The sequence below is a fragment of the Gopherus flavomarginatus genome, chromosome 2, assembly GCF_025201925.1.
Source record: "Gopherus flavomarginatus isolate rGopFla2 chromosome 2, rGopFla2.mat.asm, whole genome shotgun sequence".
NCBI lineage: Eukaryota > Metazoa > Chordata > Testudines > Testudinidae > Gopherus > Gopherus flavomarginatus.
This window is the reverse complement of record NC_066618.1, coordinates 81,446,345-81,473,196: the sequence shown is the minus strand read 5'-3', so window position 1 is coordinate 81,473,196 and position 26,852 is coordinate 81,446,345. Positions and strand designations below refer to the sequence as shown.

Sequence of the window (26,852 nt, the reverse complement as noted above, 5' to 3'; positions counted from 1 at the left end):
TGGTGTGACCTCAAATAATCAAATGAAAACCCGAGGAAAAGAATAACCAGGCTACAGCAACAGATGGGGGACCTGCAGCCAACTTGGTTTGAGCTCCCACAAAAGAGATACCACCATCAACACTATGCTGAGCAAATAACTGGTCAGGAAGGAGGAAATCAGTTTAACTATGTGAGTATATGTCTGTAAATCTTAACTGGCACATGAATGTACAGCTGAAAATGATGTTAATAATCATCAACATGGCTGTTCAGTCCGTCCTACTGATTTTCTGCATGTCTGTATGCAATAGCTATGTTCTCACATAGACTATGTCATCTGCTGTTGCTCCCAACTTTGTTTTAACTCCTTTTCTAAATTAGTTAAAATCTGTGTCCCCTGGGAAGTAGGAAATAGGTCTCTCAATGGATACATTAATAAGGGTTATTGTGGGAAAAGGGACATATGTCTACACTGTAATTAGACACCTGTGGCCAGCCTGTGTCAGCTCACTCGGGCTAGGGGGCTTGAGCTAAGGGGCTGTTTAATTGCACTGCACACGTTCGCTGTGGAACCCTCCCACCTCACAGGGTCCTGGAGCCTCCTGCCCCAGCCAGAAAGTTTACACTGCAGTTAAACAGCCCCTTAGCCTATGCCTTATGAGCCCAAGTCAGCTGGCATGGGCAAGCCATGAGTTTTTAATTGCAGTGTAGACATATCCCAAGTTGCAAGATATTCCTCAGGAATTGTCTCACATGGGAAAATCCACATCAGTGGTAACTGTGAGACAACATGAGGTCCAAATAGGAGCCAACTAATCACTGTGCAGTTACAAGATGAGAAAGAACCAGAGCAATGTAGCTGTTAAAAGCAGTGAAGTAGATAAAAGAACAAAGTGCAGGTCTTATTTATGTAAAATAGAAAAACGTCCCATAGTTTACTATTAAGTGTGCATTAGGGTTTATAAAGTAGTCACTGAACATTTCCTTAATATTCATAATCAGTTGTATGCCATTTACATGCAACTTGGCCATAACCTGGAAAAACTCTGGTTCAGTGTCTCATGAGTGCACTGTATCGTTATATCAGAGGGGTAGCCATGTTAGTCTGGATCTGACATGCATCCGACGAAGTGGGTATTCACCCACGAAAGCTCATGCTCCAGTACGTCTGTTAGTCTATTAGGTGCTACAGGACTCTTCGCTGCTGTATCATTATAGTTTTCAGAAGAATTTATATAGCCCTAAGTGCTGGACAGTTCAGACTTTTTCAGTACATGTTGGGCTTCTCTTAGTAGTTAGGGATTGATGTAGGAAGGTAATAGTCTGTTGTTGGCTTCAATATATTCCATCCTATTCATCACCTCCTTACCTCTTCCTATAGGCTGCATTAAGTGCAATGCCTAACATGCTAACTATTGTTCTTTATTGGCAAAATGCATCTTCCACTTCCAGACCTGAGGAAGAGCTCTGTGTGGGATGGGAAGCATGTCTCTCTCACCAGCAGAAGTTGGTCCAATAAAGATATTCCCTCCCCCACCTTGTCTCTCTTCCACTTTAGATTGACAGTGTGGAGCAATGGCAATGTGCATCTCCACAGGCAGTTCAGAACCTGTTTGAGTGTGAGCTTTTTAAAAAACATGCTTCTGTACACAATGTCTACAGTATTTCCCTTGCGTGAACACCTCTGTTGTGCCACATTGACTGACTGACTGATATTTTTCCATATTTCAGCTCCAAATGAAAATGCTCAGATTTGATTCTTTTCCTGCTAGCAGCTAAAGAGTTTGAACGGCTGTTTCTGGGGTGGGACAAAAAATCCTTCAGAAAAGAAATAGTGACAAGTGACGCACACATCATTCCTCATAAGCTCCAGCAGTGCCATCTGATGTTTTGCTGTATGATAATTCTTCTCTGATAATTCTTCTCTTCATCAGTCTGCCCTCCAACACAAGTTAGCTAGCACTGTAACTGAGAGAACACCAGTTGCTCAGACTTGGACTAGAATAGGCCTGTCAGACACCCACTCTTTGAAAGTGACAGTTCTGTCAGACAATTCTGAAGTGTCAGACAATTCTGCTGTGTGACTGATAGATGAACCCCAAGATAGCAGTGATCTTTATCAAGCGGAGCTAGATATTGCTGCTACAGCTGAGCAAAAGCAGTCAGATCCCTCAGAGACTGAAGAAGCTTCATACCACCAGCCTAGAGCAGAACACACAAGCTGAAGCACATGCAAGTTATCCCAAGGCAATATGCTGTACTGATCACCCATGTCTTGAATAGTGCTTATATAGAGTAGTCATAAAAAAGAACAGGGAATGGCAAAAAGTATGGATTCAGAGGGTGAGGAGGAAAACCACAATGAGGAGGATGAGGAAGTGGGGAATACTGATCAAACTTGTCTTTCAGAAGACATGACACAGAGCAGTGGTCGCAAACCACACACCACCATAAAAGACATTGTTAAAATAGAAAAGGAGCAGTTAAAATTGCGTCAGCTCCCTGAGAAGAGAATTGCCAAAAGTTAGAGCACTTATTTAAAAAATAAATAGAGACAGATGCCTGAATAGCCATGTGTAAGGAGCTGTATATAGAATGCTGTGTATAGTTTTTTTAAAACTCTCCATTACTCCTGAGAGAGATACTAACTTCCCTAATGAAACATCCCAGCTATGTATGTTGTGAAGACTGTAAGAGAAAACTTTGCTGTAATCACAGGACCAAAAACATATTCAGGATTCTGCACCTTTAGGCTATGGTAAGCATGAACCTGACCATACTTCTCCTGTTAGTAGCCATCCATGACCTTGAAAAATGAGTACACCTATGGCATTTCCAACCTTTTAGAAGCTGGGACAAAATGTGCCCAAAACTACAAATAAAGCCTACTAAATGCAGACATGGCAGACCAATGAAGAAAGGAAGATCCTACCATCATGAGTCTAAATTCCTTTATCGTCTGGTTGCTGGCTATGGAAACTGTGCAAGATACTCTTTAGTAAACTATAAAATAATTTTTAAAAAATTGACAAGCTTTGCCAAGCAGAAATGCTCTTAGCCAGAGTTGCATGCAGTGCAACTGCCAGACTTTTATATTATTAAGCACACTGGAAATAATAACTTTTGATTGATGATTCCATGCATTTGACAATGTCTCAAGAGTTTGCAAAATATGATGCACTTCTGAAACTGAAATTTCATTTTCAGTCTGTCGGTGGTTTAATATTGTTCATTCATACATGAGTGTAAAACATTGTGCATCTCAGTATTTATGTTTATATGCACCCAGTACATTATTGTTCATGCACCCTTGACAAATTGTATTTGAATAAGTAATAAAGCATGTTCCTAACCTTCACTGAATTTGTCAAATCATTTTGTCAGGCAATCCAAGTACTATCAGCATTGATGTTGCAAGAAAATAGTGAAATGTTCAAAGTGCTGTATTCCTTGTGCAGAATCTGTGCAAAATGCTGTCTGTAGCTGTCAGGCCAAGTTGTACATCAGCAATTATTAGTCTTTAGTTCATTTATATGATATTGCTCTGGACTGTGCATCACATCTTGCTAGTGAAACCTGTGCTTAGCTACTGTCTTGCACAATTTGCAATGCTGAGTGAGTTACCCAATGGCTTGAGAAAGAAAATAGTTGGCAAATCAATACTTTATGATCAGTCCCTATGTTGTGCACTTGTCTTTTAAAAATGAGCCAAGGTCTTTTCAGTACTTTTGCAAGAGTACACATCTTTGACACAACCCATTGGCGTATGGGCTAAGGAGCTCCCCATTATGGTACAATGACTAGAGCTGGATAGGAATTTTTCAGTTAAATTTTTTTCATCTGAAAATGCCAGTTTGTCAAAACTGAAATTGTTCACTGGAAATGGTCAGTTTGACTAATTTCCTATTTCACAGAATTTTTGAAAAAAAGTTTCAAAATTGTCAAAATATTGCATTTTGACATTTTTAAAGGAAAAGCTCAATTTTGGGAGGTCAGAACAGCTTTTCATTTTGAAATTTAGGTTAATTTATTATTTTTAAAATGTTTTTAAAAAATGGAAAGGTCAAAATTGAAATAAAATATTTCAAAGATCTCAAAACAAAATGTTTCAGACCCAATCTGAAATTTTGGGAGGATTTTCAGTTCATAAAAATTTTCACAATTTTGACATTTCCCCCGATTCAGGACTGGAAAATATTTTGAAATCTGGAATTCTTGTGGGACAAAATCAGTTTCCCATCTAGTTCTAATAATGACATCATCTTGTAACCATCATGGCTATAGAGATGAATTTCAATTATCCCATGGCTAGGGACAGTCCTAGGCTCTTAGTATGCCAAAATCCATGTAATATTCCTGCGGTGAATGTTAAACTAGCCATAATGCAAGCCTCTAGGACAGAGTGGCCAACCTGAGCCTGGAAGGAGCCAGAATTTACCAGTGTACATTGCCAAAGAGCCACAATAATATGTCAGCAGCCCCCTATAAGTGCCTTGCCCTGCTCCCAGTGCCTCCCACCCACTGGCAGCCCTGCCAATCAGCGCCTCCCACTCCCTCCTGCACTTCCCGATCAGCTGTTTTGTGGCATGCAGGAGGCTCAGAGGAGGGAAGAAGGGAGGGTACAGCAGACTCAGGAGGGGGCGGGAAGGGGTGGAGTGGCGGCAAGGCCTGGGGCAGAGCCAGGGATTGAGCAGTGAGCAGCCCCCCACCCATTGGAATGTTGGGGCTGTAGCTCCAGCCCTGGAGTTGGTGTCTATACAAGAAGCCGCATATTAACTTCTGAAGAGCCGCATATGGCTCCAGAGCCACAGGTTGGCTACCCCTGCTCTAGGAGATATGGTTATAACCAAACTGTAAATAGTGGTCCTTTACCAGGTGCCTCAGAGAGTTTACTTTGTGCAGCAAACTAAGAAATACCAGGCTAATGTTACGTAACCATCACTGAGGCTCTGACGAAGTTCTCTCTCTGGGAGTAGAATTTATTTTCTGGAGCAGAAAGCCTTACAGGTGCTCATATGGTTGGAACTATTTATGCATTGTCAGCAATTATTCCGTGACACTCCTTGGGTACATTTAGTGCAGGTGGCATGTACCAGTGTGCTGCTTCTTTGCAGAGTTTAATGTACCACGTAGCCAATGTTTCACATGTAAGTAAACTAATACTGTACTCATCCTTTATGTGTCGGAGTTCGTGGCATTTAGGGTTACCTTGCTCTGTCACATTTTGACCCATTTGACCCCATTAGAGCAGATCACAATATCACGCCTACTTCTGAACAGCCAACTGGCATTACTGCTTTCCACAAGGTACAACTGCATGAAGCATTTCCCAAAGTGCATTGAACGTGCACTCCTGCCACCAGGTTACCAATTCAGAAGAGCTATTGAATGGTAGTGCATGACTATCCTGTTGTTCCATGTGGAACACCATCTAGTGCATCATTTCATGGAGCTCAAACATCAGAACCAGGTTTGCTGAGACCTTTCAGCCTGATAACCCAGCTCATGTTAAATTTAGAAAAAACCAACACTCATACTTATTGCAGTATGTTGAAAATAGGCGCAGCTGGGGCCTGATCCAGAGCCCATTGAAGTTAGTGGAAAGACATCGATTGACTTGAAGGTGCTTTAGATCAAGCCCCTGGTGTATTGCAGAGGGGTTTTCAACATACAGCAATCCTGCCTAATAGGAGTCCAAATCAAGATTTGCAAAACCTGTCACCTCTATAGAAGTCATAGCTAATCTGGTCCCTTTTGTGTCTTGCCCCCTCCCCTTAGGAGATGTTTCTAAAGCCAGTGTCTGTTCTTACATACACACCTCCTTCTCTTTCAATTCAGTAGAGTTGGACCTATGGAAAATTAAGAGCAGATATCGGCTGTGAAATCGCAATAGCAATTTGAGTGGTGAACAGTGATTATTCTGTCTTCCCTATGAAAACAATACGATATAGTTCTATATTACAGAGTATGGAATGTAAATAGTCTGTAACTTTGCATCACATGAAAAATATGAATCAGTTTAGTGATATCAGTGCAAAACGATAGTACTTCTACCTACCATAAACTGGTAAATCCTATATGCCCCTATGTTGTTTGAGCACATATGTCATACTTCACCTATCACATTTTTTGGTTGCTCGCTGTCATAAACAACTCTACGTTGACTATACCAGTTAGCCTTCAGATTAAATTACTCAAGATTTATTGATTTTCTCCCATTTTCTCACAGACACTCCTTGTTTCATGTAAAAAACTTGCTTAAATGTCACAGGACCTTCTCTTATCACTATTCTATTAGTATCTGTATTATTTTAATGCTGAAAAGCTCCAGGCAGGGATTTAGGCCCCACTGTGCTCAGTACACTACACACAAACAACAAAAAGATAGTCCCTCATCCAAAAAGCTTACAATCTAGGCTTACAGTCTAAGCCTATATGACGAAATGACAGGTGATACAACAAACAGACACAGGGGAACACAAGGTAACAGTCAAATTATGCAGTGAACAGAGGAGAAACAAACAGAGGGATTTTGCCTGGGGGGAGAGCCCACACAGTGTTTTGCCTTTCAGGCTTCTGCAAACAGTAAATACATCATCTAAGGAGGCATTACATTACAAGGTAGGAAATCTGGATAGTGAGGGATCGGCTGTCATGACTTGCTTGGGATGTGCCATGTTTGTCTTTCTCCTGGAGGATAGAAATGACTTTGCAGACTACGTGGCTCTGGGAAGAAGGATAAAAGAGTTTGGGAAGCAAGTTATGTTCTCTTCCATCCTCCCAGCTGAAGGAAAAGGCCCTGGCAGAGACAGTCAAATCATGGAAGTAAATGTGTGGCTACACAAGTGGTGTTGGCAAGAGAGCTTTGGCTTCTTTGACAATGAACTGATGTTCCAGGAAAGCGGATTCCAGTGCTGGGATGGCCTCCATTATCAACTACTGGGAAGAGCATCTCTGGACATCGTCTGGCCCACCTGATCAGGAGAGCTTTAAACTAGGTTCTATGGAGAATGGTGACAAAAATCAGGCTAATGCGCATCTATGCTCAAGTAATGAAGACAAGGAGAGGGGGCTAATTTCTGGAGAAGGGTCTAGAAATCACAGCTGCATTAAAAAGGCATCAAGAAAACCAAGATATCTTTGATGCCTGTATACAAATGCAAGGAGTGTGGGGAACAAGCAGGATGAACTGAAAGCCCTGGTATATGAAGAAAATCATAACTTAATTGGCATCACAGAGACCTGGTGGAACAAATCCCATAATTTGAGTGATGTGATCAGCGATCACATATCAGTGATGTGTGGGTTATCACTGGAGATGCTGATCCTGAGAGCAGCATTTCCCAAAGTGTCCTTGTAGGGGCAGAAAGGCCAAAACAGGGGGACATGGAATGTGTATACATTGGATGTGGGGACAACTGGTTTCCTTTTCCTGAAGGGGGCTCAGTTTTCAAAAGTTTGGGAAAAGCTACCTGAGAGACAACCATCACTGGCCTTCCATAGGTGGTGCCTTTCTTGCTAGAAACCAGGACTTGGCCATTAAAACAATCTCACACTTGTGCATTGTTCCTGATGGTCCATTGCTAAGAGAATTTGAAGAAGTGCCAAATGTTTGTATCTTCATCATATTTCCTGCCCCTTATTTAGGGTAGATTCTGCCACCCTTACTCACACTGAATAATCCCTTACTCCGCAAGTAGTCTCACTGAACAAAATGGGGCTGCTCTTGAAATAAAACACCTCAGTGTGAGTAAGAATGGCAGAATATAATATCTGTTGCACTGACAATATTCTTCCTCTAATTATCATGCACATTTGCTAGATTTGTGGTTTCCTCATTAGTCTAACCTAGTCAATAAGTATTTCTGAAATAAGCACATGGACCTTGGTGCTGCAGCACTGAACCAGATGAATGATGTTAATCACGATGATCTGTCAGCCACAAAGACCTATGCAGTGTCATGGAACTATTTGATTTGCAGTTATTTTGCTATACTTTCAGCTACATTAGGGATTAGGAAAATTAAGACTCAGAAACAGTGAATAGCCATAGCATTGAACAAACGAAACAGTAGTACGTGTCTGTTGTGATCCTTTTATCTTTTTGCAGAGACCTAGCTAGTAAAAAACCTAGCAGGCAGAGAAAGAGTGAATCTAGTGAACAGCAGCAAAATTATTACTGAATGAAAACTCACATAACAGTGCTTCGCAGTTGCAATTACCTTTGGCCTGCAACTAGCTGTGAGACTGGCAGATAGCAGCTGGTCTTCTGGTCAGATAGTGCCCTTAGGCATGTAGTTTGGCCAGCCAGAAATGTTCTGGAACACCTCCAAAGTGTATCTGACAATCTTGCAGTTTCATGTCTGCTGATATGGGAAAACGTGTGGTGACTTACTGCTTTTTCTTCTACAAAGCAAATGGGGCTGCATAAATGAGTGGTCATGTGATACCCCGTGAACATGACAACAAAAACCTGGTTTTAGCATACCAAACTTCAGGCTGGGCTTAGGATGAGTTCACAGACTCCTTGATGGACGCTGGCTTAATTCCTTTGTGAGACTGGTAGCTACTCAAGTTCTACTCCTGCTTAGTATCTTTTAAATAATGGCAAGCATTATCATAGTGAGTAAGTACAAGTAAGGGTATCATATTTTCTACCCATCCCCTTCTGCCCCCGATTACAGATCTGATTAAGAGTCATACATTTACAAAACAACCTACCCAACCTTTTTGATGTCTCTCTCCTGAAAATATTAAACATGTCTAAAGTAGCAAAAAACATGAGTTCCACTGGTGGAGATCATGCAAGGCCCATTCTAACGTGAGTTAGCAGCTCCTATTCAATGTTACAACAGTTACTGGCCTTGTCCCAGCCCATTTATGTAACCATTAAGTGGATGGAGCCCATCATGTTGCTTTTTGTGGACAGCAAACAGTGTACTGCTAGCACATAACCTTTGATCTCTAAGTAGGATAAAGTTACCTGATCCTATCTTTCAGAGCTATACCCTTGCAGATGACTGGTGTTACCATATTTCTTTGTCAACCAGTCTCCCTTTTATGCAAAACAAACCCTCTTTATGGCTTATGCTAGCCACTCCACACACTGTAGATGCACAGCCATATTTGGGCTAGCAGTCCAACACTGATAAGTCTCATAGATGCAGTTTCAAAGGGTTAGTCTCCCTTAATATGAACTTATCCCACCATTACAGTTGACATATACAGTTTATGGATAGTCAACATGACACAGAATTTGGTCCAGATGTTTGAAATGTGTATAGTAAGGAGAGGAATATGGACGATAAGTGACAGGGCAGTGGAGTTAAAGAGAGTAAAAAGGATGAGGACTACAATAGTGGAGGCAGATGGAGAAAAATGGAGTCTAGAACCAGAGAAAGATGTGGACCGGGGAGAAGGGACCAGCCTCAGAAATGGAGAGGTGCTTCAGAGGAGAACATCAGTCCCAACAGATAATCACTGCGAGGTCCAATGCTGAGAGTGCCAGAAAGCTGAAGGGGAAACTGATTTTTTAAATATCTAATACGTTTCCAGGTCACCACATTTCAAGTTTCCCTTTTAGTTAGAAAACCCACCCACTTTTTGCATTGTCAGTATTTTTTCTTAGACAAGGACCCAGGAGAAGGTGATATGTGTATATTTTATTATAGAACTAGTTTTGTGAGGATGGTGGGGCATTTGCAACTCTGTTGACATTTAGAAGAACTTCGGTGGTTGAGGGTTGGGGTTTTTTTAATTTTATTTTTATTTCCCTACCCCTGGTTCAAATTTAAGCACCAACCTATCTCAGCTTCATCAATGTATTTATTTGTATTTTTTCCGTCATCATAATAGGCCAGATTATGATTTTCTGATTCACACTGGGGAGCAGTTACTCCCTCCCCCAGCCCCCGCCCCCGTAATCCCATTGGTTTCATACAAGTAACTGCTCATCATTGTGAATGAGGGTTTACTGCACACCCAAAGTTATTTTAATAGTGATTCTACAGTGTAGCATAATTTTCCTTAACTCTCATCTTTCAACTGGAGAGAGCATGTCTCTCAATGTGTCCTGAAATCTAGGCCATTCTTTTGTGACAGATATTGGCAGTGCCGTTTCTGCAGTGTATTTACTGAAGTTCTCATGTGCTGAAGTGTTTTTTTATATTCTCTTCTTTTTTGTTTTTTTGTCAGCAGCTACTTCTTTGATTCCAGCAAATTTTCTTGTCCCTTCAGCTCTGCAGGGAGCTCCGACTCACTCTGCAATTCAAATTGATTGGCTCCAAGTTTAAAAGTTGCCTGTTGTTTAACACAGAAAGCATGTAATGGGTGTTTGGAAACTGAAAGACAACTTGGAATCATTTTTCTGAACTAAAGTCTGATTCTTTTTTCCTTTTTGTCAATGTGTAGGTCTCGCATGACTTTGCAATCAACTTTAATGAAGACAACCCAGAATGTGCAGGTAACACTCGCATTAAGGAAAGCAGATTGTTGTACTTCCGCCATATGCAAAGTGGTGAGTGATTTTAAGAGCTTCAACTTGTAGTGTCCAACATGAGATGCCTGATTTTTAAAAAGTGCTTAGCCTCTACACTCTGAAAATCAGATTGTTTTTAAAGTATGTCAAGTTGGACACCCAGCAACTGAGGCTCCCAAAATCACTCAACACTTTTGAAAACTGAGTTTCTAGTGTTTCCTTATTTTTGCCCAGATACTCAGTTCTGGTTAAGGGAAACACTGCACAGCTCAGGATGATGGGAGATGCAAAGTCAGTCTTTGCATTCCCTGGATCCAGGGCCATCTGTGTGCATGGCCAGTCCCCTGACATAATTTGACTGCTGTAAATCACACCAACTGCATGTGGTGTCAAGGGCTCTGAACAGCAGCTGTGGATCACTGTGGCATAAGACACTCCTGATCATATCCCCTTTCTCTTAGTTACTCCAGTGATGCAGCACAACTTAGTCCCAACACAGTGCGGAATTTGGGCCTTTGATTTTTAGCTAACAGCTGAAATTTAAAAATAGCACTTATTGCTAATCATCAATAGTTAAAGGATAAAATTGTTGATTAGATTTTGATAAATATGTTGTAGTTATAAGTGATGGGCAGTAATGATTGATGCTTTTACACTAATACGTAGTGATGTAACTCATTGCTTACTTTGTACAAAGTATTAGAGACAGCACACTAGAGATTTAGAATATTCTCTTTTTATCAGCAGAGGAGGGAGTATTGAGGGATCCCATGAAAACACATAAGAACATAAGAATGGCCATTCTGGGTCACACCAATGGTCCATCTAGCTCAGTATCCTGGCCAGTGAAAAGCAAAGGGACAGGAGAGATATTCTGTAGTTGTGGTTTGAACTTACCATTGGCTTGTTTATTTTGTTAGGTTTTTTGTTATTTGTTTTAATTTATCATGTTCTGTATTTAGGACTCTGTCATCTAATCAATATTTAGAATGCAGGGATATTTAAGACTGAGAGGTGTAGGAAGACATGATGCAGTGTGGAAATGTCTGAGAGAGAATTTTAAAACCACACTCAAAAAAACCTCCAAAAAATATCTCAGAAGGGCTTATCAAGTATAGCATAGTGGCTTACACTCTGATTTGAGATTCAGAACATGTGGGTTCTAGTCTGTCTTAGCCAACAACCTGGTGGGTGACCTTGGGCAAGCCCCTTCACTTCTCTTTATCTCATTTTCCCCATCTATAATACAACGATGTTTATCTCCTTTGTAAAGCACATTGAGATTTACTAATGGCAATTGCTATATAAGAGCTAGGTATTATTATTATTCAGTTCTCCTTGGTACCATTAAAAATAATTCCAGTTGGGTGAAAGTGAGAGAGAGACCACAAAGCATCCAGTTTAATCATTTGTTGCTACTCCTCATTGCCTGCCACTGACTCTTCATTAATTCCTGAACCAATTAGTCTGTGATCTCTCGTTCAGCTTCCTTAAATACCCTATATTTTAATTGTCAGAACCCCAATATATTCTGTAACAAGATGGTGCTCCTGGAAAAAAAAGGTGAAATAAAGAATGGAAGGGCCCCATTTTTTCTCATATAATTTATTTTATACTGACAAAAATCACAGAAAACACAGCTAGTGTGATAACAAGTTCTTGCCTAACACTTTTGGTGCAGACCAATAAATTGATGACTCCTATAGTGAAAAAGCATTCTTTTGATTCACTTAGAAGTAAAAAAGGAAATCCCATTTTGTATGTGAATAGCAAACTGTCACTGGCCACTAGGGTACATTGACATCAGGATAAAAGTTAAAGAGTCATTCTAGTCTGAATAGTGACTGGGTAAAGATTGCATCTCCTTACTCAGAAAATCAGCAGCTAAAATAATGTTTATTGATTTTTATTCCTATTGGCACTTTAAGCTAACACAGCTAAGGAAGTAGGAACTGGATTATTTTCTTAGTTGCACATGAGCAAAACTTCTTACTAAGTTCCAATCAGTTACACCTCTGCAAACCCATTAAAACCACTGAAGACTCTTATGGATGCACAGCTGTAACAGAGAGCCCCATTTGGCCTGCAGAACCTTTATTATTGATGGTCATGCATGAGATGGAAGGAAACCCAGCTTGATTCTCTAAGTGCACAGTAGGTTTGCAAGCTAGCATTTAAAAAAAACTTTATTTGTAAACCGAGCACATTTAATATGGAAATCGTTGGGGCAAACAATAAATATTGAACCCCATGATGCCATTTTGTACGGAGTCACTTTTTAGAGGAGAAGCAAGCTTTGAACACTCTAGGTATTTAAATTCAATTGTTTTTGTGCATGCTCACACACTATTTATTGTTTGAGAAAGAAAGGTAACTGAGAGATTGTAGAGCCTGCAATCCGAGCAATTATCTTTGCTTTCCTTTTGTATAGCTCCACACACACTCTCTTTGTATTTAAATAGCATACTTTATCCAAGGAACTCGAAGTGTATTACAAACCTTTATGAATTACACTGTGAAGTAAGTTGTATGTACGTTAATAGGGCAATCTGAAAAACAAAGGGATGTCCAAGGATGACAAACAATCCGAGAGGTGATAAACTTTAGACTAAAAGGGACATTTTATTATAATATGACAAGAGAGTAAATATTTTCTGATGGGTATTGCTTGAGGATATATGCAAAAAAAGGTATAGTTGGTATACTTTCCCCTTTCCTGGTTCAGAGAAACCCTTTGAAATATACCAGACTACATTGGATAGGATTTATTTTTGTGTATTTTAATATATTTTTATTAATAAATATAATATATGCACAAACTTTATGTTTTGTGTTTTTATCTTAATAAAGTTTGCAGGCCTTAGTGAAAGAGACAATATGTATATCTGGATCAGATCCTCACTGGGTTTAAAACTGGGTGTTAAGCAAAGGGACCCCCAAGACAAAGGACTTCTGCCCTGCTATGTGTTGTCCTATCTAATTTAACCTCTCTGGAGTTACTGGTGAAAAGTTTGTAACATATAGTAGTAGGCTTACAGTCTAACTAGTAATCACAGCCAGAATTAAAGATCATTCTTTTAACTCGTAGTGCTGTAAGTGGCAGGGAAAATAAGCTCAGTAGGTACATAACTGTAAAAATCAAGATGTTCTATTCTCCATAGTATTTGTTTAATGTAATTACAGCGTCCTTTGATTTGTTATAGTTCTTTATTGGATCACTTTCCACAAGTTCCATTGAGAGTTCCCCTTAGGAACAAGATCAGTTTAGGATCTTAGTGAAACAACATCACTGTTCAGCCTCCTTCTTCAAAGTTCTTTGGGCCTTCACTTTCTTACTAACTCTCTATCCTTGTGCTTTGGGAGTTCTAAATTTTGAAACTACTGCACTTTGCATTAACACACCAGGAAATTCCTATTCTCAAGGGCAAGGAGCTGAAAATACCAATACTTGAGCTCCAATCTTTACACGGTGTCTGCAAATATAATTTACCTTGATCTGCCTAAGTTCCCACTTCCCAGGGATGAAAAAAGGGTGACACCATGTCCAAAAATGGCTCCTTCTTCACCAAGACCTGGTGACTGAAGTACATTTTGCAATAGACAGCAAAGTGCCTTTCTGTTTCCTTTTAGCTTTTACACTTTTTGCTCAGATTGAGATTTAACTTGTGAGAACTATTATTCAAATTAACCCTGAAAAAATATTTTCCATAGCACCAGGGAAAAGTATTAACAAAGAGGGAGCCTGCTGATTGCTGCTTTGATGAAGCAGAAGTAAATCTTTCTCTAAAAAGAGAGAGAACTGTCAAAGGGGTATCATCTTTTCATCACTAAAGTCTATATTCCTTGAGTATACACATTGGTGCCCAAGTGATCACTTAGCGTCTATACTGAAGATGATGAGTCTAATGCATTTGCGAATTGTGCATGTTAACTCCAACACAGTACAGCTAATCCCTGCAAAATGTATACTAAGTGCTGTTAGTAAGAAGAGCAGGGTAATGAATTGTACATTACAAAACAGCTACAGCAGGTCAGGGCAGCTGGACACAGCTTCTTTGAAACCATCTTGCAAATTCACAACTGTACAGAATAAATTGACTGAGGCAGTTTATTCCTCATGTGTTAGAATTGCACCAACTCATTTAAAAATTGATCAAGAGTCTTTAATTTGCAACTTAAACATGGTACCAGATATGTGCTCCTTGTTACCTTCCTCCTTAACTTTCTCTGCTTGCTCATTTTTATCTAAGGGATACAAGGAGTTGTTGAAGCGTATCAGAGCTGCCTTCCTAAGCTACAGCTTTATGGGCCGACAAACATTGCTCCCATCATCCAGAAAGTGGCTCAATCAGCCTCGGAGGAGACTAACACCAAAGAGGCATCGGTAAGAATAGCAGCAAACTGCAAGCTATGCTAGGACCTGTTTGTCTTGCTATATATTGGATCTTTGCTTGGCAGTCATGATCTGGGTCATTTTAATAAACGAGATATGAATAATTTCTCAATGCTGCTATATCTTAGCAGCCTCCATAAATGTCTTCACGTAAGACAAATAGAATCAGGGTCACATAGGACCCTGTACTTGACATTTTCTCTGATAAATATTCCCAAGCTCAGTTCTAAAACCTGCTTTTTTCTCAATCCAATATAATATCAGTTGTGGCATGATGTCATATGAGGAAAGATTGGACCTGATCCTCAGCAGGGATAAACTGGTTTAGTTCCCTGGAAGTCAAACGGCTACCCTTAAAGCCAATAGAAGTATGTCCATTTACATCAGCATGGGATCCAACCCAGGAGTCTAAAAACTTTCTGTGACTAGCTCACATAACTGTGTGAGATGCTTGGACGGGAGGTGCTATAGACGTGCACAGTGTTGTTGTAATTGTTTTATACAAGGAGAGGCCAAATGATATGCTCAAGGCCCACAGTGTGTTGGTCGTGGCAACTGTGCCAGACCCTGACACAATGATCCTTGTGAGCTTACTCCAGAATTTTATGACAAACATGCACAGAAAAGACACAGAGCTCCATTCATTGACCGAGCTCTCAAAGGTAAACCCTGCTTGCCCACCATTCCTACTAATCATTTGTCATTTTTATACAGTGTGGGCATTTTCTTATATTGCCTGCCATTTTTTTCTGTTTTCATATTCTGTCTTCACCATGTTACAGCGCGATTTCTGCCAAACCACTTGATAGCCAGTAGATCATTGATGCGATTGCACTAGATGCTTAGATACTAGAGTGATGGGCGCTACAAATGATTAGGAGGCACAGCTTTTATTTAGAACTTACTGATCTGTAAGAACGAAAGAGCCATTTTGGAATGAAGTGGCCTGATTCTCCACTGCCTTTCACCTCAAGCAGCCATTTGTATCTGTGCAAAAGCAGTGCAAAATGCTACCAAATCAGGATGGCAGCATTTTGTGTTCACTTTGCACAGGTGTAAATGACAGCATAAAGTGCAAAGAAATTGGGGTAGGCCCTAAATACGTTTGATCTTAGGAGGCAAAGGGTTAAAAAAGATGGCCACGTCACAGAGCCCATGCTAGAAGCTCCTTTGTTTCCCTGAGATCATATTCAACTATGGCTGTAGAACTTTGTTTGCTTTTCCCATCATGAAGTGTTCCGTTGCTTTTAACAATAGTAAGAAAAGTCTGCACCTCTCCATTTGTGATAAGACCCATGACAGTTTCTTTCAGCTGAAAGGCCTAAGTACAGAATTTATTTTAAATGTGATTGAAATGCACTGTACTTATTCTCCCTCTGCCCAGCAGGACTCAAAATGAGGGAGGGAAAATGTGTTAGTGCTGTGAAGCATCATCTACAATTGGATCTGAAAAATGTGCCAGAATAGCATTGATGTTGGAGTCAGAGATGAAAGAAATCCTTGCATACCTCTGAGGGGAAGAGGACTGCACTATATATCATACCAGAACAGATCTGTAAAACGGCACCATTGTCATCACCACAGCTAGGGCTTTCCCAGAGTTTTCTTCTTTTGTCTGGTATATGGCTGCAGTGGTGTTCTCCACGCAACAGTTTTAAATAGAATTGTTTAATGCAGAAGAAGATGAATGAATTACGGCATAGTATAGTCCTTAGGGGCTAGACTTCTTAAAATAATCCACTTAGGGTGACCAGATAGCACGTGTGAAAAATTGGGACACTTCTTTTTTCGAAGAGGAAGGGGTGGTATAGTTGCATACATAAGACACAGCCTGTAATATCAGGACAGTCTCGATATTATTGGGACATCTGGTCACTCTAAATCCACCAGAGTCCATCTAGTCCCAGGACATTTCGCTGAGAGTCTGAAGACTGGGCTCTCTTCTCAATTGTCTCACTGAATTAGAGTGTGACATTAAGCAAGTTACTTCACACTCTCTGTACTTCAATTTCCTCGTCTATAAAATGAGGATATTAATGCTTAACCACCTTTGTTAAGGGGCTCTGGATGAAAAGTAGTGCATGTGTAATAAATAGTATTATTATATGGTATTCAATTTTCATTTAAAATGTAACTATAATCACTGCTCCATAGTTGAGCTGTCCAGATTGAGAGGATGGCTGCTGACCAAAATATAGAACACTGTGGGCTGTATTTCACACATTGGGGTCCAAGGATCTATTATATCCGTGTTTAGATAGAAAAGAAAAAAAATGCATTTATTTTACTTTGCAGCATGACTCTTCAGGAAATTTTTTTTTTTTGTGTATTTTGGTTTTCACAGACGAGAGGCAATGAATGTTTGTGTGTGTGCTCATTTTATATATGGATAATATTACAGCTCAACTTTAACTGTATGGAGTTTCTCTGCTTTGTTCCCACACGCACAGTGACTCAGTTCTACTACTTCCTATGCAGGAATCAGTTTCCTTGTAAAGTAGTCAGCCTTGTAAAGAATCAGTTGCCTTCATAAAGTGCACCCCGGCTGCCTCGCTGTCCAGAAAGGCCCAAGTGAGAGTCATTCTTCCTCACTTATCAAATGAATCCCATTGCATCTAGTTCAGTGTAACTCAGAGTAGAGAAAGGAACTGACAAATGCACTAAAATGCTTAATCTCTTTTAGAAACCTGAGAATGACTTAACCTCTCCTCAGGGTTTGACGGTAGATTTGAAAAAGTTTCTCATTCTCTCTCCACGCCCAAGTCCTGGAGGAGCCCCTGTCACACTTCTGGACAAACTAGGAACCTTCCCCATGCATTAGTCCTCCCCTGAGTGCCAAACCTCCATTGGGCAGAAAACTGTTCTCACCTTACCTACCTGACAGCAATGCTGGCTCCCTAAACAAAACTGTTGTGATCTCCATAACAGTTCTTCCCCAGCTTCAGATACTGGAATGCAGCATCTATCTCTGCCTCTTTTCTCCTTCCATTGGTCCTCAGCATAAGAGTGTGGTCAGAAACCATCAGCAGAGGAAAGTGAGACATGTAGGGATCACAAGCCAAGGGGGAGCGAGACCAGTCAAGCCTCCAAGCAAAAGTCCTGACAACTGCCATGTTCCTAGAAGCCAGGAATCCACCATTCTCCTCAACATAATATTCCTCTTGGCTTCCCCTACCTCCTGGAAATTAGCAAAACCCCAGGTAAAAAACACCTGAAGATAATCTAGGGGTCACCCCAATGGAGGTTGATTCCTGTGGGATGCAGTCCACCTCTGAGAACATTTCTTTTTTAAAAACAGACTTTGTCCAAAGCCATCGTTTATGATTGCCATAAACGTGCATTAGAAAAATGGAGGAAGCTTAAGATAAAGGTTTATATAACCAATGACATTTTCCCCTGCTCTTCTCTCCTTTCCCAACCTGCAGCAATATTTCATCTTGCTGATTCTGACAGACGGCGTGATCACAGACATGGCTGACACCCGGGAGGCCATCGTTCATGCCTCCCACCTGCCTATGTCAGTCATCATCGTTGGGATTGGAAACGCCGATTTCAGTGATATGCAGATGCTAGATGGCGACGACGGGATTCTGAGGTCCCCCAAGGGCGAGCCTGTTCTTCGAGACATCGTCCAATTTGTGCCATTTAGGAACTTCAAACATGTAAGACGGATTTTCAGTCTGTTCAGTCTAGAGGCTGCATTTCAGAGTTTGCTCTTAGCTTAGACTGAAACAAGAACTCAGCAAAATGGCAGCATTTTATTTTGAAAATGAAATGGAATAAAGCTAAGATGCATGAGAGAGAAGGAAAAAAGAGAGGGGAAAATAACTATATTTCAGTGAGACATTGAGGTGTCTCTTTTTTGGTTACAATATGAGCCCTCAGTTCTGTATTTCTCAATTTTTCTCCTCTCATTTGTATTTGTCCTGATGTATTTTAAACCTCTGTTTTTCTTCCTCCTCTGTTTGGCTCTCATCCCTGAGGTCTATAGTATAACCCAGACTGGTCGTTTCCACATAGAGACTGGAATCACTGTGAATTTGATCTCACACAGTTTATGCCAGATTTGTTTCCTTGTCAGAATTCAGCCCCCTAAACCAGCAGAGGCAGGACCATCCATGGAGAGGGCCAGTGATTCCTTGTTGCCTCCTCCCACCCCTGCTCTGTCTCCCCAAACTCTGTGTAAGCATGGCATCTTGAATCCACTGCCAACCACTATTCCCCAGAATGCACCCTTAGGGGATGTGAGGTGGGGGTGAGTGGGAGATACATTATGAAAAGGGTAAAGTGGACCAGCTTTAACTTGCCTGTTAAAACTGATGGGGGAACATGGCAATGGAGTGCAGCCATGTCCTGGCGCTGCACACTTCTGTCCCCAGTCACCACTTCCTACGTGGTAGCACCTGAAACTCTCGGCATCAGCCCTGACTTTCTTCAGGGTCAGGGAAACTCAGGCACCATGTCACAGAAGCAACTCTTCCACATACAATGATGCTTCACAGGATCCCATTTTCTTCCTTGTCAAAGTGGAGGGGATTTTGTGTGTGTGTGTGTGCGCGTGCGCGCGCGCACCAACTTTCTCTTATCTGTCTTCAACTCTCTCTCCTCTTTACCTCTTCTGTTCTTTCTCCGGCCTCTTTTCTCTCCCTTTCCCTCTTCTTTGTCTGTCTCTCCTCTTTTTCCTTCCTACCTTAGTAAATCTGCTTCCTGTCTTTTAGCAGCAAGGAGCCTTGGAACTATGTTTTCACTATTTAATTCTGATTAGTTCTTTCCACTGTACTGTATCCTATTAACTGAATTTCTTATTTTTTGTGGACTAGACCTTTCCATGCAGATCCTATGTACTAGTGAACCACAGTTCTGGATTTATCTACACCAAAGGTTATGTTGATTTTAGGATTGTTGAGGGCCTATTACATCTATGGGTTGTTCTGTGTCTTGAAATACGTGCCTTTTGCTTACATTTTGTTGCCCTCTGCTTTTTTATTACCAGAAGGAGATTCTCAGTTCATCTTCTCCTCTTCCAAATCTCATTTTGCCACATTTTAATTAAAAACACACATCCCTCCTACACTCACAAGGTCCCATTGTGACAATCGCTCCAATCTCACAAAATAACCTGGTTTCTCTCTTCTCTTCAGCTTTAGTTTGGGATAGACTAAGATTCCTGGGGGCAGATCCTCAGCCAGTCTAAAATTGTCATGCTTCCACTGAAGTCGTCAGCTGATGATCTTCCCCTGAAGGTGTAGTTGTATCCATTACTTGTCAGCGCTACTAAGCCTGCTATTAAATAGAAGCTTTAATAAGGTGTGATCATGACCTGCTCATAATTCAAAATTCCCCTGTACAGTGTGCAGCTTTTCACTCTAGATGCAGTGTATTGTGAAAGCACTGAAAGGTAAGTTATTTGAGTTGGTACTAGCCCTCCTTTTAGTTAGTTGAAAATATGTTTCCATGAGGAACTGGCAAAGCCAACTTCTTTTTCTGTTTTTAATGCCATATTGTGACTTTAGGACAAAGCTGAAATCATCCTTGATTGATCCTGACCATTGCAATTCTTTCTGAACACTGAATACATTGTGCTGCTGCTAACTTGTGAGAGAGTCTGTGATCTTCATTGCCAGTTGTGGGTAAACTACAAGTATCTGTTGTCTTTAGTAGTTTTAGGTTAACTTTCAGAAATTTGAAAGGATAGCAATCTTGGAAAGTTATTTTGCTCATTAAAAGAAGAGAAACTTGGTCTCTCTCTCTATCGATATACACAATATTCTCTCCATCTCAGAAGAACCCACGTAACTTATAAAGCATGGTATTCAGTCTCTTTATTGAGATCTTGAGTGTCTCAGCTTAACACTTTAAGTGCACAGATACCAGTGTAATAGGTGCAAAATAAATGCTTGAGATGATAACTACCTCTTGATGAATCTCTTTATTACAGGAAGTACCCAAGGTAATGTTTGTATTAGCAGGGTGCCTACATTTGGACAATACTAGCCTAACTGAAAATCTACCTCATGGGTCTAACATTAGAATAACTTGTTGGATCACTATAATTACAGGAGAAACAGATGAAGTCTGGAAAGGAGAGTCAGTAAAAATGAGCATATAAAATCCATCCCTTGGGGCAGGTCTTGTTCCAGAAACGCACTTAAGCATACTCATAACTTTCAGCACATAAGTATTCTCATTTAAGTGATTGAGATTACTCACAGGCTTAAAGTTAAGCATGTGCTTAAGTGATTTGTTGGATCAGGACTTCTATAGGAAGTGAGTATTGTCCTTTGGTAGTGTTCATAGTCATTTTAATACCAACTGTATAATTTCATTATGAAGGCCTAGTGCTACGAGTTGCTACGTTCTTCCTGCATGTTGTCACTTAGCACCTTGGAGGATAAGATTTTTATATATGTACGTTCTTCAGCGCAGGGACCTTGACTTTTAGACTAGTCTCTCCAGGGTAATGCACATCTTTGATGGTGTAGAAAGAATTATAATAGTGATGGTTCTTAGCAAATCCTAGAATCATGGGGCTTTGATAACAACCCAGGTAATCACTACAGTTAAAAACAATTGTCCACAAGTATTGTGCATCTTGACTAGATTCCACATTTAGCCTGACTGCTATGGAGTAACATGAAAATAAAAAGAGAAAATGTTTTCTCTGGACTGAACTGAATTTCTGTCCTCCAGAATTATCATCATCCAAACATTTATGTGTCATTCTCTAATAAAAGCAGAATAGTGATGCCCATGAACAATTGCCAAAATGTATAAGAGTATGAAAATCGTGTGTAACTGATGGCATTCTGCGATGGAGATTTTAAGCACTGAATTTTTCAGCCTTATGGACTCATGATAGATGTACCATGCACAAATCTGATGCAGCCTGTGGATCGTTTTTCATTTTCCATTGTGTTTAATCATAAAGCCTAACAACTGTGACTTAACAACACACATCATGGAAGAGTGTGGAAAGCCAAGCCCCTGCTTCTGCAAGGAGCAATGTTTTGTAGTATGCTTTGTAATTAAAGATTAAGCATGGTGAGCCTCTAGAACTGAATCAAAGCCATTTGTAATATATACCAATTATCATCAGAGGAAAGTATTTTCCCACTGCTGGCTGAGTTGATTGTTGTGTATTAACCATCCATTGAGAAGTATTCATCTTGAGTTGTTTGTTGCTACAGTGCTGTTCAAGCATATCATTAAATGCCAGAAAAATGTTATAGTGAAAATTAATTTATCATCTGTGTTTAATTCCTATGAAGAATAACTCTTTATTTTTTATCATTGATGAAGTGCCATTGCAGCTCATGTGATTTACCAACCAAGGACATAAATAAGGTGTTGTTCTCATTTATACAAAGGCCTCTTTACACCACTTTGGCCTTAAAGTGGGTGCACATTGCCAGAGCAAGGAGAATCAGGCCCATGATCCATACACTGACAAACTTACCAGCTAGGGCCCCGGTTCTGGAATGAGATCCACTAGAATGGACTCCTGTGTCCAGGCTTGCCCCACTGAAGTGAATGGGGCTCTGTAATGTGAACCCACAATAAAGGGTCCATTTACAGAGTTGATGCTTTCATTAAATAAAACTGACACTAACACAGAGAAGAGGTGATGATGTGGTGGGGCCAGGAGTATTGGTATGGAACTGATTTTCAGAAGTATTGAATGCCACCCTCACTCCACAGTGAAGTCAGTAGGAGCTGCTTTGAAAACTGAGCCATGTAAAGCCCTGTAGATTCTTGGTTTTGCATTGCACATGTTGTGTTAGTTCTTTTGCCTTTCTGTTCTTTATATGAGTCTATTTGTGTTAATTTAGCCTGGAGGTGGCGGTCAGTGTAGTAACAGCTCTTTTGTATTTGGGGCAAATTTTCCAAAATTCTCAGCCCTGGCCTAAATTTGCTGCTTTTCCACTAAAGTCAATAGGTGTTTTCTATTGATTTCAGTGGGAGCAGAGTTAGGCCATTGCTGAACACTTGTGAAAATGCCACATTTGTCCTTCGAAAGAGTTAATACTTAAGGGCTTTGTAACGTCTTATACCTGGAAAAAATATATGTACGTGTGCTGTCCCCAGAAGGGTTTGTTTTGCCTTGTCTGTTTGTTTATGCAGAAGTGTCTCGTGCAGATTTCAGTTCAAATGTCATAATGTGAAGCTATTTTCCTTTTATTTTTTTTACTGTTTTAATTTTTTTTTACATTACCAGTAAAGTACAAGAACTCAAAATGCAGATATTAGTTTTGCTTCCTCTAATTTATGCCAGGATTTCCTCATTATCGATATACTTTGTTACTATTAAATTAATCTAAATTAACTGCATTTTTTCTGTACCTTTGGATTGGCACGTTTATACGTATAAGTAAATGCATAGTATGCTTCCTGTATGAATGAAATTCTAAATATGCGGTGGGATAAGCGTCTGAACCAATGACAGAGAGGAGGAGAATAAATCAGGGGTTGTAATTTGTTCATTTCCATGCAGCTTATATCATGAACCTAAAATATTATCTAGAAAGAGTGATGAGGGGAGAATCTATTAGCCAAAGAAAAGAAGTTAAATATCCAAGGGCAACAGCCCTTGAATACTCCTTTGCAAGAGTTGCCTTGCTTAAGAAGAGGGAGTTAGGCACCTGTGCTTTACTGTTGCTGTTGCTGTCAGTTCAGTAATGTTTGCACCTGATTTACAGCCCACTCCAGTTCCACTGAAGTCTGTGGGAGCCTTTATGATGACATTAATGGGAGTTGGATCAGGCCCCTTAATTAGCATTCCTTATCAAAACTAGAGGAGTACTGGAAATAGGAATATTGAAAAGAAGGGCAGGGTTGGCCCCTTAATGCATGAGTAGTGGGACTCTGTTTGGGCACAAGGGTCTGTCCTCTGGTTCTAATTGCAGGATCGGGGCCTTGGTTTGTCAGCTTAATAACAACCCCACAATAGGCATGGAATTTCCTCTCTCAGCCATGATGTTTTAAGCTGTCCTTGGCAAAATCCTACTGTATTTACAATAAGGAATTGCGATCATGTATGCCAGTCTTTTCTCAATCTCTAATGACAGCGTGTGGCCTGTGCACATGCAGACGGTCATGGCTATGGAATCTCTCTGCATTTAAGGGTCTTTGAATGAAAATATGTAGCATGTGCAGAGACACTGCCACTAGGTTAGACCCAGTGATGAGCTGCCAAAATCTTAACCACCAGTTCCCTAAAAAAAGTTCTGATTTAAAGGGATGTTCATCCACAGTATGTATTTTTGTACCTTTCTCCATAAGAAATGGCAATGCATTGAATCATTGGGAGTCATACTTAACAATAAAAAGACATGTTTACATGTTTATTACAATAAACAAAGTATTGCTTTATTACACGAATTTAAAATACATTTGAAAAGAAGAAAATATAGGAGATGTTAGAGCAAGCAAACAATAATAAAGAATGAAATGCCTTTTCTTGTATTTTAAAATATTACATGTGAACTACTTATTAAAAAAGTAATATATTCATATTGAAGTATACAATGCAAGAACAAACAACATTTTAAAGAATATTTAAGTACATTTATTACTAATTAGGTAGTAATTTCCAAATGGCTTCCCAGCTGCCGCGGCTGGCCACTGTGGCTCTGCGGGGGAAGAGGGGGGGCATCCTCATTTGGCAGGGGGCCCCTGCAGGGCCCGGGGCAAATTGCCCCACTTGCCCCCCGGGTGGCCCTGGAGCTCCCAGTCCCACCTTACCTTGGCAGCCGCTAAAAGCATCAGGAGGAAGCTGCAGCAGGCCACGCTGCGGGTCTGCGGGGGCGGGCCAGGAGCAGGGAATCCTGGGAGCTCAGGTAGGGGACAGGGCAGCCCCGCGGACCAGACTTGTTCTCCTACCTGCCTGGCTCTTTAACATCTGGTTCTCTACCGGAGTCTAATTTTAGCAACCAGTTCTAGCAAACTGGTGTGAACCGTCTGCAGCTGACCACTGGTTAGACCTGTAATTTACATTTAGGTTGTTTTAAGGCTTCATGAAGCCTTTCAGTGAAATGTTTTTCACATTTGTTTTAATTTCAATAAAAACATTTTTATTTGAATTTAAAACTTCCCCCAGAACTTTAACAAAGGCTTCCCTTTCACATGGTTGACTTTGAACGCAGTGGAGTTGCTCACATGCTTAACATTAAGCTTGCACATAAGTCTTTGCACTCTGGAGCCTGAAAACTAAAGTGAACCTAACTCCTTGAGTTTTATTGTCTAGACTGTTTAGGAGCAAAGGATAAACAAACGTCAGGGATGGTGAAAAGTAAAGTACATGTCTGTCTCATCTTACGCTGGGGTTACATTCCGCAGTCAGCACCTAAAGTGAAAATCGCGGATACTCAAAATTACATAGAGTGTAATGGCGGTCGGAATCACCCGCACTACAGAAACAGTATTTAAATGGTTATTTTTCTCTTTTTTTTCCTTGTTTTTGCCAACCGCGTAAAACTGAAATCGCACATGTTAAGTGCGCCTAAGATGCGACAGACCTGTAGTCTTTTCACATTCTTTTAAATCCTCTTCAATTTGACAGTGTTATAGTTAGCACAGACAAGAGAGTTTTGACCAGGCAATCCCTTTAGTTCTGACTTGGCACTCTCATGAACAGCAGTCAAGCAAACACATGCAGTGGTACAGCAGCTGCAGGGTAACGTCTTCATCCCACACTGAGAACTGAGCAGGTGGCAGGCTGGGCAAAGCCTTGATGACTTTAGTGAGGCTTTGTGCAGGTGCAGGAGTCTGCCGACACAGAATCACTTGCAGTATTAGGCCCTGAAATAGTGTCATGTACTTTGATAGCTATCGGTCTGCTTTTATTCCATGCTTATGACCATGAACTCCCAGCGCCTCTGGTTATGAGAACAGTCGGCACCTTTTGCATAGCGACAGGTTAACACTGTGTTTTCTACCATTTCCTGCAGGCATCCCCAGCTGCACTAGCAAAAAGCGTTTTGGCCGAAGTTCCAAATCAAGTGGTGGACTATTACAATGGCAAAGGGATTAAACCAAAATGTATGTCAGAGTACGAGTCTTCCAGGACACTAGCGCCATGAACTTCCCCGCACACTTTTACAGAGCTCAAAACTGCTACTACTACAACTACTGTACTTTAAAACAAACAACAAAATAGCACGTTTTGGTGATTTTTAACTAAAATAATTTTTTTTGCATGTGTAGCCTAAAGGCTTAAATCTGTTAAGCAGTTGTTATTGTTGAAAACTTTTTATGAGAAGAAGGAAACTAACTCTTTACAGCATGTCGCCTTGAAATAAAAAGTTATCTGTATCTGGTTTTTATACAGGTTTGTTGAAATTTTGCTAAATTTCTTATTATCTTTCCACTGTAAAGCATTTTGAAACATTTGAGAGCGGATAGCCAAAATATCTTTGGTTTTATCTGCTGCGAAATGAAAGATTTTTCAAAATGGCAGATGCATGAACTGTATTTTGCATGTTTAAAATAAAAACAACACAGTTTTGCAGTTGTTGTCTTTATTTCTCTCATGCCACAAAGTTGCCTGCTCTAAACCCTGTACTCAGCACACTGTTCTTCAAGGAAAGAATGACCAAAGCATTCTAAGACACTTCTGAAAGAGTATGCCCCAAAGCATGGACAATTCTAATGACAGCATCTTATAACGGGGGTGCCCAAAGAAGCCCAGCCAGCCTATGGCTTCATTGGCAACTTGTCAAGAGCCCAAGGGCATATTGGATTAGTGTAACATGAGCAGACTATAGCTGCATTCATCTTTAATATGGAGATATGGTCCTCGAGGACTACATGTGCTTAAGTGCCATGTTCCATCTTGATCCACGCGACTTGACTGGCTGGTATGTTGGCAACATTTTGGCCACCTTTGATTTATAATCAGGCCTGTTTTTGAGCTTTTTGTTTGTATTTTTCATTTCACTCACAATACCGAATTTTTGTGTGGTGCACTATCCAAGACAGATGTTGCATGGCCTAATTTTGACAA

At 40.5% G+C, this 26,852-nt stretch overlaps 1 protein-coding gene across 6 annotated transcripts in view; it reads left to right on the top strand.

Moving 5' to 3' along the window:
* CPNE4 (copine 4) overlaps nucleotides 1–26,357 on the top strand; it is a 433,913-nt gene extending 407,556 nt beyond the window's left edge. For all 6 annotated transcript variants that reach the window (XM_050938446.1, XM_050938442.1, XM_050938441.1 and 3 more), the window contains 4 exons: nucleotides 10,392–10,443; nucleotides 14,709–14,842; nucleotides 18,277–18,513; nucleotides 25,798–26,357. In XM_050938446.1, coding sequence (XP_050794403.1) covers nucleotides 10,392–10,443; nucleotides 14,709–14,842; nucleotides 18,277–18,513; nucleotides 25,798–25,929 — 555 coding nt within the window. In that variant the 3' untranslated portion in view covers nucleotides 25,930–26,357. The remainder of the gene's footprint in view (nucleotides 1–10,391; nucleotides 10,444–14,708; nucleotides 14,843–18,276; nucleotides 18,514–25,797) is intronic.
* Nucleotides 26,358–26,852: the final 495 nt, after the last annotated feature.